The sequence below is a fragment of the Perca flavescens genome, chromosome 1 (genome assembly GCF_004354835.1).
Source record: "Perca flavescens isolate YP-PL-M2 chromosome 1, PFLA_1.0, whole genome shotgun sequence".
Lineage (NCBI taxonomy): Eukaryota > Metazoa > Chordata > Actinopteri > Perciformes > Percidae > Perca > Perca flavescens.
In genome coordinates, this window is record NC_041331.1 from 12,705,256 (window position 1) to 12,719,790 (window position 14,535).

Consider the following 14,535-nt stretch of genomic DNA (forward strand, 5'->3'; position numbering starts at 1 on the left):
ATTGTGAATATTGGCTAGTCTTTTATGATATTAAACTAATTATGTTTGGGTTTTGGACAAAACAAGACATTTGGAGATTTTTGGTAATTGCAAGGGACATTTTATAGACCGAATGACTAAATGATTAAACAAAAAATGTATAAGCAGAATCATCTATAATGGCCATAATTTCTATCATATCTTAAATAAAATGATGTAGAATCTGCCACACTTCTCTTTGACTGTTGACATTTAGGTAGAGTTTACAGGCTTCTGTATTTACTGTTCTGCTCTGTCAATTTTAATGTCATGTTACTTATTTAAGAATAGGGATACCACACATCTGAACCAGGCAAGAGCAGTACTGTATCCGGGATTTCACTTGTGATATCGTGCCCAGACAAGCTCCTCTGACTGTTTCCCTGTCACCTGTAGTTGTCTTCATCCAGATGGATAAAAGCACACTCCCTCTGGCCACTTCTCGCCTTTGCTTCGCTCTCTTTTTACACCTGGCAATAGTCTCTTTCTGTAAGGGAATCACTTATGATGTGTTAAGGTGGTGAAACTAGAGCAATGCATTCTTCAGTGGCTTGTGACAAGATGGGTTTGCCTTTGTGTTACCTTACACTGAAAATGAAGAGGAGTTATTTTTGTATTTGATGTTTGCATGGGAACATTTGCCTGCCACTGCACTGTTCTTAGCAGGAGCTGTGTTTGGGAGAGTATATGTGTGTTTTCGACTCTGTATATTCTCTATATTGTTCAATGTAAACATACAGTCTTAAGTCCACTATCTGAAAGCTATTGAATGTTGTAATCACAGATACCATAGTTTTATTTCAGGGACTTCTAATTTCTTGACATGTAGGCCTGGCTTATTTCTACTAAAAAGCTTTGGTAACACTTTATAATAATGGTACATGAATTATCATGAATTCATGCATGACTTCATGCATGAAAAAGCATGAATTCATTCATGTAGTACTTCATGAACTATCATTAATATACATGGATTTATAGTATTTCATGCATGACTTAATGCAGAAACAATAAGTTTATTAATGCATTAATTAAGGTATTTGAATCATCATGACTTCTGATTTATTAATGATGTTCATGTCTTCTTCATCAATCATTAAGTGACAGAACTAAAAACTGTCCAGTCACAGAAGTGTACACATATTATAATGAACTATAGTGTTGTAATCATGATTAACTAAACATTATTTCTTCATTACTTCATCATGTTTGCGGCCCCTGAAATAAAGTGCTGACCTGAACCAGTCACAGCAGTATACATATATTCTAATGAACTATAGTGTTGTAATCAAGACTAACTAAACATTACTTCTTCATTACTTCATCATGTTTGTGGCCCCTGAAATAAAGTCATCCCTGTTTATTTGGGCATCACATTTTTGTTTTATAAATTACAAAAATTAAACTATAATTTTGGACTTTTAATTGTGAATTATTTAGTTGGAAGAATTTTACGTATAATACAGTATTATCTTAAAGCTCAAAAACCATTTAAGACAACTCATTCATGATATTAACAAACTTTAATTCATACTCTAAAGCCAACAAGATTTAAGTTTCACATACCATGTCACATAAAAAAACAATAACATTTGTCACATTTGGAAACCCCAATAATTTTATATTGTTAAATCAGTTGTTATTTCAACTGAACCACAAAAAACAGAAAACACTAAAATAGGTAAATACACTCAATCACTAAACAATTTGACTTCTCTACCTCCTGAGACAAAATTTCCTTTAAAGTGTATAGTAACTCCTAAGGTCTATGACTCATATGTAATAATTGATGAGAGGCACACACAGTGCACCATCTTGACACAACCATGTTCTTTATATCTGAAGCCAGTCAGCTCTCAGGGAAACGTGACCCGAATGTCTTTCAGTAAACGACCAAGAGGTCCTTTCCTATGCCTGTTTCCAAGCCAGTAAGTCCATTCTATAACTGCAAGATGTTCTTTCAAAAGTTTCTCAGTTCTGTTTCCCCTAAGCCGCCAAATTATTGATTTGTATGTTAACCATGCCCTCTCTAGCTGCTGAGTGTGAGCTCCAGTAACAGGATCAACAAACCACCTTGAATGATTCACGGTGAAGTGTGTGTAACCCAAATTGGTGAGAGCGCCCCTATATGCCCTCCACTCATCACTAATGATTACTGTCCCAGGGCGTACATGCTTCACCACCAATGGAAGTAAATGGTTGCGGGACCTCCTCTTCACCAGCTTCAGTAAAGGTCTTCGATGTTTTCCTTTTACTCCAAGCATTCCAAAAACCCAGTTCTTGCGCCTCCAACTGTTGGATATTCTCCCACGACCATACTGTAAATACAAGTAAACTCTTTAACACTTCACCATTGGTACCATTCTGTATTAGTGATACAGCTTGATGCCATGACTTTACTATTTTTATTTACCACTTTAGGGTATCTTACAGATGAAAAATGTACAATGGGTATTGGTCAGGAGCAAGGGAATATTTTAAATAAATTTAAATATGGCTTTAATTAATTATGGAGTAATTATGTACCGTAAACGGTGTTCAGTAAATCAATCAAAACAAGCAACACTGAAAAAGAAAATTCTTTGTGCTGCTCGTTATTATTCTCTATGTGAATGTTGAGCAATTTTACACATCCCTGATTCAAACTATGACTTTGCTTTTCACAATCACTACAAACTAAATGGTAGTTTGAACCAAGAAGTAGAACTAAAAATTGCAGTTAGTTAGGGTTTGGGTTAAATGCTTCTGGTCCAAGCAGGCACCGAATCTGGTACTGGGGCTGACCACTTATACGCCAGTTTTCAGTTTTGGACTCTTTGTTGAAATTACAATCTCTCTCATAAATTGTTCTTATCTTACTTGTGCCATGACATCACAATGCTAAGAAGTTTGCGGACTGACACACCTGCTGTATACAATCTGCATCACAGGTAAACCAGATAGTTTAGACTTCATTTAGCCACAAACTGCCTACCTTTCGTTTATGGCGAAAGTTGCTCTCGTCTATGACAACAAACTCCCTTTCATCACCTAGGCGTTTTCCAGTTTTTGTTTCATGTCGCTTCATTGCATGTCTACAGACTCTTCTTGCACAAGCTGCCATCTTTGAGAGTGTTGTTGAGCTTTTTGCTATGCCATCTGTCTTCATGTCAACCTGCCTCAGTCGCAAGCCTTGTGAAAACCTGATAAGGAAGAAAATGAACCTGTTTATTAAATGTTTCCGGACATCACAACATAGTCATTTTACAGGCTGGGAAAAAATTGTGTTTTGTTATGTCCCTCATTAATTAAATATAGCTACAGAATGCAGTATTGCGGTATACCGCCTTGCTATAACATCTTAGAACAATAAAGCTATGTAAATACAGTCATTATAAAGATTATAAACTATTGGATTGCAGTGAAATTATTGGTAAAATGCAGTAAACTCATCTGGATTACCTGTAGAAAAATTTCATCCATGAAATTAAACTGCATTTTGAATTCTCAAAGACAGATCCAGTTCTTATTGTCTTGGTTATTTTTCTTCCCCTGTGGCTCTTGTGTCGGCATACCCTGAATAAAAAAATTTAAATTAACGTAAGTAAACCTTCCATGATACAGTAAATACTATATACAATAAATATGTAATTAACAACATTTTAATAAACACAATTTAATAAACAAAACCAATAGCCATTTAACAAATATTGTGTAAAGCATTGTTTTTATAGTAGCCTATGATAGTCCTGAATTAGGACAAAACCATTTAACCATGGAACATTTCAGTAAATTTAGTCAACCCCTAACATTTTAATACAACAACACCACAACACTATAAATACATTATAAAAAACATGACAAACAATGATACATATTGGTAAATGGTTGAAACTGCACAGCATTTGTAAAAAATAAAAAAGAGAGAGTATAAAGTCATGAAGAAAATAATACAACAGTGCAAAGAAAGGGATAGCCTACAAACAGGAAATGAAGTGAATTTAGTAAGGTTATGCCACATACCATCTATAGACATCTGTTGAGTTGTGTTTCTTCTTCAGCTTCATTGCATTTTGACATAACTTGCACCTTATTTTCTTTTTCAAAAGCTTTTTGTTTTGTAGCCATCTAATCAGCTTGACTGTCTTCCTTTTAGTTGGCTTTCCTTCAGTCAAACACAATATTTTACTTTCCAGACTCATGACCGTACCATGGATTGTAAAATTGGTCTGTGAGGTTTGCTGGCCTATTTTTTTTTTTCAGCGACGTTAATTGCCCGCGTAAACCTAACCAATCAGAGACGGAGTAGGGTGACCTTTCGGGAGCGGTCTTGTGTTCCCTGTCGAATAGTGTTTTGCCTCCTGTTAAAATGCATAGCGCCCCTATCTGTAGAGATGCTCCCTAACAAAAACATCATAAACGTTCTTAATGATATCAAACTATTTGGAGCGCCGTGTTCTCTGACAGTGGTATCATCTTGGGACAACACATTGGAAATCCAGGTGCCTCCAGAGCTCCACTTGGGATTTTGCCTCGGAACGAGAAAAACTTCCACAGTTCTGCAGTTAGCACCAGATAACGTTACCGAGGACAGTGGAGAGGAGGCGGAGGAGGAAGAGGGAAAAGAGCGTGGAAGATCTGAAAACAACCTAAGCATGGAATCCTTAGCTCTCCGAAGAGGCAAGAGAAAGTGTCAGAAACCTCAGTATGACACGGACAAAATTATTGGTATGTAATGTAACATAAGAAAACACTGATCTTGCTAATTTGTTGACGGAAAAGTATGTTATAAAATTCAGAACGTTACAAAATTATAGTGACGTTTGCTAACTAGCTAGCTAGCAAGAACAAGCTAACGTTAGCCAGGTCAACTGCGTGCTAGTTTTCTGTATTGGTTATTCCAACTTACTGGTAAAGGTCAACGTTAGCTATAAAAGCCTATTATTATTTATTCTCTTTTACAATGGATAACGGTATCACTGTACACCAGCTTTGTAAGTATTTAGGTTTAGTATATATCATTGTTTAGTAAGTTACACTGTTAACGTTACACAACACTAGCTAATGTGAAAAATGGTTAGCATACTGTTGTGGGATAACTTTAACGTTACTTCTAAAAAATGTGCACTTAAAGGTGCTTATATATAACTTACATTAGGCTACATTGACTTAGCTGAAGTATCAGGTTAAAGTGTGTATCTTCATGTCTCTGCACAGTGAAATGATAACGTTACTCCCACAACCCCCTCCTAATAAACAATAAGCAGTAATAAGTGATTTGACATTGAGAGTGACACTAAAACATGATGCTTAATAAGTTATTCTCTTCTGTTTTGTCTTGTGTAATCTTCCACCCAGACCTGTCTGTGCAACAGCCTCCACAAGATAAGGCACAGAAAAAAACTGCAAATGCCAAGATGCATGAAAAAGGTATCCTACATCGTTTTGTCTGTATTGTTGTTATAATGTAGTATTGTTGTTATAAAGATTGTTTATTGTTCTCTTAAAACACTGGAACTGAATAGTGAAACTAAAGTTTGTTGTTCATGATGGAGATAAAAAAGATGCTGTCAAAATAACACCCAAACTTTGCTGCCAAAAGAGATCCTCCCTGGAGATTTTCAAAACACAGGTGGTTACTAGTATCTACATGTACTGTTGGTAACATATACCCTTTTTTAAATCCTGACATACTTATCAATATTTTAGTGCTGCATTAAGTCACACAAAGAAAAATCAGCAAAAGAAATACTGCTGAAAAGGGGGTGTCTGCTTTATTACATTGTATACAGTGCTGTATATAAGCTATTGTAAGGTTAATTTTACTAAGCCCTCACTGAAATTGTTCAATTATAATGTTGACTTTTTTCAGCATTGTATGTTGTATTTTATGTGTTTTTTATAAAGCTTACTACAAATACTACATTTCTAAAACTTACTAATAGTTGTTATGAATCCAAAATGAATCCCCAACATACAAAATTATCTGAAGAAGTTCTTATGTCCTTGACCTGGCTGCTACTTAGACATAAACATACATTACTGGCCAAAAAAGAACATTGACATAATTTGGAGCGAAGGTATTATCTCTCTAAATTTGTTATTTATATCTTTTATTCAAAATGTACAGTGCTTCCACCTCCGCATGACCATCCAGGAACCTCTGCAAAAGAAAAGGCAAGAGAAAACGGTATGTGGCATTTGTTTCATAGACTGTTACATTCAGTGAAACATTAAAAATGGAATTTATATTTTCAGTTTTATAATTTTAGTTTTATGCAGCTTTAATTATCTGCCATTTTGCTATTGGCTAAGGAGAGAGAGAGAGATTGTCAAACATTTTAAATGTAATAGTATTTCATTATGAGGCTTCCATCTGTTCCAGAATACTCTACTTCACAGACACTTCTGCAGGAGGCTAGGCAAACCATTGAAAGGCAAAAAGGTGAGAATGCCACCTTTAAAAGAATGGATTGACATGCTTACTGAGGAGAGAAATTTCCTCCGGGAGAGACTTAAAGAAGGTAAAGATGATTTGAGGAGATTACAAGCTCATAAATGTACATGTATGTTGATTGTGATGAAACATCTGCTGTTAAATCACTTTATTTGTTTTGCACAGCTCTTATGCTCAAAAATGACAGGAGAGCTGAGACAGCAATTAAGATCTCACCTGTAAAGAAACAATCTGGACGGAAGAAAGATGACTCAGATGAAACTGACCTTTCCTCATCTAATGAGTCCTCTGATTCTGAAGCCAACACAGCATCATCTGAGGACAAGAAGCCCAAAAAGTCCAAGTCCAAGCGCAAAACAAAAAAGCTGAAAAAAATGCAAGGTATGTACTGAGTGACATATTTCTCAGTCTGTTTATGGACTGCAAGTTTAAAATGAGGTTGTCTGAGCACGTTGACCAATGCAGACAAAACAAAAAGAACCACTCTGTTAGCACAAACATGTTATACCTTCACTAAACAAATTCCTCCCTAGTAGTATCACAAAAGTCCCACAACTGCAGAGGGCACTAATTTTTAAGAGAGATGCAGCAGGTGAAAGCTATTTCCATTGAAGCTGACAGATGCCTTGCTCATCAAATTGTTGTGTTATGCAGTGTGTTGAATCCTTACAAATGCATAACATCTGCAAAATAATTAGCCAATTTAATTTTGATGACTGGTTTGTCGTAAACCCCAACATAGTGAAGTTGCCATTAAAATTGACAGAAGTGTTGCTTATAACTGGACAGTTATCTGTAACAAAGCGGTTGTCACAAGTTTATTAACCAGTGGAAAAATATCCTCATCATGTCATCCCTATTTCATAGAGTCATAGACATACTGTATGTGTCCTTTTTTGCTCACACATTCCTCACCTGTGTATTTACTTGATTCCTCCTAATGTCTAAATGCACACATGGCATTACCATATTCTTTTATGATACTTAATTTATTAATTTAGAAAGAACAGCTTCTACAGTTGATATGTTTTACATGTTTTATCTTCTGGCACATATCACTCTGATTAAGTTATTATGATGGCACTAGTCATTTTTTTATACCTATTTGTTCCTCATTTGCTCGGGCTTGTCCCTAAAAGTCAGGTATTAAGATCAGTCGATGGAACCCAAATTTTAATCTCAGTTTCTGAGTCAAGCCGTAATACTAACCACTAGCATTTCATATTGCTTGACTGCTGTCCAGATGTGCGCAGTAAGTTAACAGTTACATTCTTTACTGACCGAGAGACACCCAAAAGAATACAGGTGCAGTCCTTACTAACTTTTTAAATGATACATTGGTACAAAGTGGCATTTCTCATTCTAATAAACATCTTTGGTAAGCGTGCGAACAAGCCATTGCAATGCACTTTTATCAGATAACATTCAAGAGTTTCATTTTGTAGTAATTCATGAAATTAAAGGTGATGAAGCTGATAAAATAAAAAAAAATGAGAAGCCAGCTAGCAGCATTGATTTTTATCCTTGAATTTATGTGGGATATTTGGTTGCAGGGAGGTTGTAGTGACATTTAATGTTTTAAGGGGGTAATTGTCTCAAGGTCAGTGTTCACGGTATTGGCCTGAAGTGCTGGCTGATTTGACTCAACTAGAAAAATCAGATTTGGGTACATTGCTAGTGTTTTCTTGAGTAAGAGTTGGGTTGAAACGTTACTAATGCAACTTAAGAGAGCTCTGATTCCAGTTTGCATTTTACCTTATTATTGTTACTATTGCTGCACAATTTGCATTTAAGTGTGCTAGGTTTGACTGCTGTGTTAAGAGCTAGTGGTCTGATGATAAAGCAAATAGGGTGGGTTTTAAGTTTCATTTGATCATGCTACTTGTGTTTTTTTGTCTTGCAGTGAAAACCCCTGATCACTCCATCCAGCGTTACAACATGGTGCTGGAGATGGTGAGGAATGATGGCATCAGCAAAGCAGAAGCCTATGCAAGGCTTGGAGTAGATCGGAATACCATTGTATATCAGGCACCAATTGCTGAACTTGCAGCTACCAACCACGAGCTGTACAAGACATTGAGGTCTACTTTTAAAAGAAAGGACAGCCTCAAAAGGTTTGCTGAAACATGTAAGGGCTTTTGTGAGCAGGAGCCTACAGCTTCAGCAATTCAAAAAAAAAAAGAAGCTGGATCCTTGCTGGACATTTACAAGAAATAAAAGGGTCAACTTTTGATTGTCATATTATTGGACATCATAGGCCTACAACCTAATTTTGAATACTTTTGTGAATTTTGAAAATTGTGTATCTGTTGTTTTTTGTAGGATTTAAGTTGCATCTTGAAGCTGTTTTTGAATGTTTACTATTTGTAAACATTTGCACTTTGCACTTACAGATCATGTATCTGTTTTTTTATTTTTTTGTCAAGACTTTTCAGGTCTACAGACACTAAGAAGTTAGTAACAAGTCAAATTCATAAATATTCTACTTGGGTGAGCATTGTTCTAAGGCATTACTGTTTAAGTGCCTTATGTTGTGAATAAAGCAACTATAAAAGTGCATCTGCAGTATACTGTATTTTGTGTAAATCTAGTGACCTTAGTATAATTTTGCAAACCCACTCCTTTAATTCTTAATACATTTCAATTTTATGGCACCATTGATCATATCAGATTTATCAATGTTAAAGATGTACCAGGTCAGCACTTTATTTCAGGGGCCACAAACATGATGAAGTAATGAAGAAGTAATGTTTAGTTAGTCTTGATTACAACACTATAGTTCATTAGAATATATGTATACTGCTGTGACTGGTTCAGGTCAGCACTTTATTTCAGGGGCCACAAACATGATGAAGTAATGAAGAAATAATGTTTAGTTAATCATGATTACAACACTATAGTTCATTAGAATATGTGTACACTTCTGTGACTGGACAGTTTTTAGTTCTGTCACTTAAACTACAAATTTACCTGATGAAGAAGACATGAACATCATTAATAAATCAGAAGTCATGATGATTCAAATACCTTAATTAATGCATTAATAAACTTATTGTTTCTGCATTAAGTCATGCATGAAATACTATAAATCCATGTATATTAATGATAGTTCATGAAGTACTACATGAATGAATTCATGCTTTTTCATGCATGAAGTCATGCATGAATTCATGATAATTCATGTACCATTATTATAAAGTGTTACCAAAGCTTTTGTTATCTCAATATAAAAAGATCTACTTAAGTGTTGTCTAAATCTACATCTTTTCTAATGAACAACACATTCAGGGACTACATTTTTTTTTGCAAGGATGCACACAGCTGACAGGCCTATAACTAGCACTAATCTAGATTTCACTTTTTTTCCCTTTCAGGGTAATTTACTGTACAGTTTGTCTACAGCAGTTTGGCAGGCAGTTTAAGGACACAGTAGTTGTTTATTGGCTTATTTAAATGAACTCCTAAGTAGCTGGAAATGCATAATCCTAGCCATCAGCATAATAATAAGATGGCAGGTTAACTAGCCAGGGTGAGACACATAATTACACATGCATTGTGTGAACTCTGACACATTCAGTTTTCTAACTTTTTAGAAGATAAACATCTACAAGTACATGTTTTAATAGTCTTAGATCTCAGTTTATTTATAAAAAATGTGTCTGTTTTGAGGCACAATTATTTTGATAATAGTTATTTATTAGCAGTACTTTTTTAATAAAAACTCACATAAAATATTTTTTAAAAAAAGTCAGTAGAAACTTCAGTCGACCTCTCTGCATTTCCAGACAATCTTAAAATGTCTGTATTAATTTAACAGTAATTTCAAAGTAACTCTTGACCTTGGAAAAAGAAATGGAAGAAAATCAACTCCTACATAATGGTACTTCAGACAAGTGATGACAATGGAGCCATCTCCATGGTAACTGACCCGACCCCCATATCCCGATGAAAACCGTGTAATGCATTGGAAAACTCCCTGAGGAAATCTTTTTTTCGTTTGTCTGTATTAAATGAATTTGTGAATAAACATATGTATATGGATATAGCACCATTAGTTGTAGATTACTGGCTACGTCCCATTAATCCGTTGATCACTCCCATTTAAGTGATCATTAAATGGATGTCTGACAGTGAACACCCGCGAGCTTACAAAGCCTTGTAATTTAAAGCACAACTGCAAATACTAAAATACTTTGTTATCAAATATTTCAAGTACCTTTGACTGACATCCATTGTGTGTGTGTGTGTGTGTGTGTGTGTGTGTGTACGTGCGCGTCCGCAGGGGGCAATTAGGCAGTTCACTTATTAATATTAATAGAAGATTAAAAATGACACAGACACACCTACTTAAACATGATGAGATTTACACAGGAGGGGAGAAGCAAGATAAAAAAAAAATGATTAAAAGTATTAATCGATGCTTTTTGTAAGAATCGTATCGCATACTGTCTTCTTGGATCCCAATGATATCCTGTTAATGGAAATTACAGAAACCGCTGTGGGTGTTTGAACTTTTTCACTGCATCTTCAAATCAGCTGCAGAGTAAGTACGTTCCTACACCTCTCTTTAGCAAATGACAAACTATCTCTTTCTGATATACAGACATGCAGAGAACAGAGCTCCTCTAAGTGTGGTTGGTCAACAGCAACATGGCAGGGCTATCTGCTTGATTAATGCAACGTGGGCTCTCTCTCATTTTAACCTCTCACACAATAGGAGAGGCATTCAGTCATGATTGACATTGTTTTGTTTTTTTCCTGTTTTAGTTGTCTGCTATTGTATTACAAGACTCAGATCAGTCCTTATTATGTAGAATTTATTATATTAATACTTTTGCTACATGGAAAGGGTGTACTTTGGCCAACAAGGCCAATGGTCAGTGTCTCGCAGCTGCAGCAACATTTTGGTGTGGAGATTCATTTTCAGTATTGAATGAAAACACGTTTTACACATGCAGTTTAAAAACCTAACCGACTCGGAAAAGCTTGCCTTGGGTTTATATGCATACCCTTTTGTCAGCTCCCTTGAAGTTACAAATGTGCAAGACTGCATGGTCTGGATCTCATTGTAGTCCATTAATATAAGAAATGAACACAGCTCCATGCATGTTGTTTATCATACACATTCCGTTGAGCTGTGATTCAGCTGAGCAAACCTTTCCAGCCTTCCCATTATATTTATAGTTTCTGCAGATTTATCCACCTATAGGGGTTTGTCATTATAGGAATTTCCTAATTGTGTCTTTGAAGAAGGTTTGTTGGCATGGCTGGCCTTTCATGTTTCCAGTGATTAAGACAAAAGGCAATATTGTACATTCATCCGGTGAGCATGCAGCATTGAAGGCTTGTTGCTGGAATTAGCTATGAAATCCATCACCTGACACATGTAAACATGATTTAATGCAAACTTTACTGTAAATTAACAGCTGAATTTCTCCTATACCAACTGTCCCTCATTACGATCTTTTTAATTTCATATTTGGTTCAGAGCAATGATACAGTATCCCCTCTTGTGTCACACTTTGTGATAAGATGCAATGCACATTTGCACAAATGGTTAGTAAATGGAAACCGATCACTCAATGAGGTAGATTGGTCCGAAAGACGGAGACAGACTGAAATTGGGTGTGGGTGTGGGTGTGGGTGGGGTGGCCAAATGAGGGTCAACCACAAGGTTGCACATTTGAATTTTGTGTCAACTGTATCCACCTCAGAACACGTGTAATAGTCAAACCAGCAGTCCTCTGCTCAGACCGTCTTAAGGGGCCCAATCGTTTGGTTAGTTTTTTATCCGAGCAGGCAGCTACACTGTTGCAATGTCTAGTATTTAATTAATAAAATGGATATGAACACCTGTGCAAGCATCCATTAGTGTGTCTCTTTAAAATCATCTGGTAGTGTTGCAAATTACATGTCATGTTATACCGTGCTCTGAATTAGCCACTGACGTGTACAGCTGTCCAAACAATATTGTCTTTGGCACACTAAGGGTATAAAAAGACCTTTTTGTTTGAGTTTCAGCCTATTTTTGTCATCTATGCAACTCATTAATTTTTCACGTCTGCACTGTTAGTTGTGAGCTGGCTTGTGTGTATAAAGTCATGCAAATTACATGGTGAACACAAGAAAATGTATTTACTTTAGCAATGCAGACCATATAACCTTTCATCAGGGGAGACTGTCTATCAGCGTGTACGAGATCTATTTTAAAAGAGCGAAAAAACATGTTGGCTCTGAAAATTCTCTCCTCACAATATCACTTTGTGCCATGTGCTGTCATGCATTATGAAACAACTTTTGCAAACCATTTGCTGCAGCAATAACTTTAAATCAATGTAATACTTCACATCATGAAAAATGTACAGGGCTTAGTGTGTAACTGTGTGTACTACAAGGCTGCACTGATGGCTGAATACCGGTATTATCCATTGCAACTTGAGCATTGACATCTAAACAAACCTTTCCGCTGACCCTCTCATGAAACTCAGTACTACTTTAAATCCAGAGACATTTAAAGTGTATGGGAACAACCATCACAGCAGCCAGAAACAAGATGAGAGCACTTTTCTTGCAATGAGCACAGACGTAGTTTGAAACCACGATCAATTTCTCACCCATTTACAGAAGCGATTATCAAAGCATCCTCCATTAATGGCTAGGAGACTTCTTTGTGTCCCACGGTCACTGGGTTGCATCCCATTAAGAAGCTGAGACCAAACATGAATCTCTTCTTCAACATGCTCAATTAGCCGAGAGCCTAATGGTGAGGTTCATCAAGCTACAATTAGGGATAGGCAATTCACAGCAAAAATACTATGCGATATTTACTGGTAACTAAACCAGCATTCTTTACAGATTACAGTCACAAAACTTGACGGATGTGTAGTTGACATCAAAATAAAGGCCCAGATCAAAAATGGGTGTGGTCCGAGCAAGGGCGCTGGAAGAAGGGAAGTAAGGAAGGATCTCCCCTACTTTACGTCCTTGGCCCATTTAGCGTCGCAGCTGGTGTGATCCCGTCACAAGATGGTTTTTAGTTCTTTATAACATGAAATATTCATTCTAAATAGGCAGCTAAATAATTCAGACAGCAACAATCAAACTTGAAGTCTGGGGGAAGAACATCCTCAGTTTGTTATTTATCGAGCAGCTAGTATTTGGCTTCCTTAAAAACTATATAGGACCAGATGTTTGTTACCTTAAATACAAATAAGTACCACACAGTGAGGTAAACATAAATAAAATTTAGGAAAAAGAGAGCGCAAGCATTGCACTCTGTAGCAGAAGTTACGCTGAGATGATGTTTTGAAATCATAGAGGACACAAAGTTAGATGAGTGCATTCATACTGGTTGTAAAAGTAAACTCTTGAGTTTAACATCACTAGCTGTTGTTGAACTGAGTGTGGACTCTCTCATGTGTGCAAACTCAACAGTGTCATCAGTTTCTTCTGATCTGTATCATCACATCCTTCCTGCGAGTCTTTCTCATATTCTACATCAGCCTTTAACATACAAACAGGAGGTGCAGTGTGTAGGAGCACACATTCGCTATCACATACAGTAGTGTATATAGGGATAGATTAGCACAAGACTTCAGCATCTGAAGGCTTAATATGGACTTGGACACCTACCACTTTAATAACGATGTTCTGTGTTGTTTTCTTTCTCCTGGTAAACACTGACTACCACCAGTGGAACCTGACAATGTAATTTTAAATAAGGATTAATCATGAATGTTGTTTTGTTCTGTCTTTCTATTTGCCACTCTCCGTTGAGACTCCTTTACAAATTGCAGCGCTGGTGAGCTGGCAACATACTGCTCTCGCTCTTTGGAGACAAGTTGACAGGCTTATAGTCTCATAGTCCTGATTTAGAAAATGTTTTGACTTCAGGTTTCTTAGTCATGCCTACTGTAGACAGTTTGATGTTGCCTATACAGTTTTCTGTAAAAACTGTCATCAACATGTTACTATTCATCAGTCATTATCAGTGTTGGCTGTATTTAAAACTTTTTTAACTTTGTCTTTGAGCTAAGGAGCATATAGAAATTAAAGAAAAAACATTTTATCATCAGAGTTGT

General features: G+C 36.3%; 2 protein-coding genes across 3 annotated transcripts in view; one reads left to right on the plus strand and one right to left on the minus strand.

Moving 5' to 3' along the window:
* Nucleotides 1-1,526: 1,526 nt before the first annotated feature.
* LOC114559068 (uncharacterized) lies at nt 1,527-4,451 on the minus strand. 2 transcript variants are annotated; one of them, XM_028583492.1, is made up of 4 exons: nt 4,021-4,451; nt 3,460-3,573; nt 2,993-3,200; nt 1,527-2,336 (listed from the first exon to the last, which is right to left on the minus strand). In XM_028583492.1, the coding sequence occupies exons 1-4, from the start codon at nt 4,197-4,199 to the stop codon at nt 1,875-1,877; spliced, it is 963 nt and encodes a 320-aa protein (XP_028439293.1). In that variant the 5' UTR covers nt 4,200-4,451; the 3' UTR covers nt 1,527-1,874. The 2 variants fall into 2 exon arrangements, with proteins under 2 accessions (XP_028439293.1, XP_028439300.1); XM_028583499.1 differs by lacking the exon at nt 3,460-3,573.
* Nucleotides 4,295-14,535, plus strand: part of luzp2 (leucine zipper protein 2) — a 124,276-nt gene continuing 114,035 nt past the window's right edge. Inside the window, exons 1-6 of the mRNA XM_028595879.1 lie at nt 4,295-4,725; nt 5,356-5,427; nt 6,128-6,187; nt 6,383-6,442; nt 6,620-6,835; nt 8,358-8,568. Coding sequence (XP_028451680.1) covers nt 4,392-4,725; nt 5,356-5,427; nt 6,128-6,187; nt 6,383-6,442; nt 6,620-6,835; nt 8,358-8,568 — 953 coding nt within the window. The 5' untranslated portion in view covers nt 4,295-4,391. The remainder of the gene's footprint in view (nt 4,726-5,355; nt 5,428-6,127; nt 6,188-6,382; nt 6,443-6,619; nt 6,836-8,357; nt 8,569-14,535) is intronic.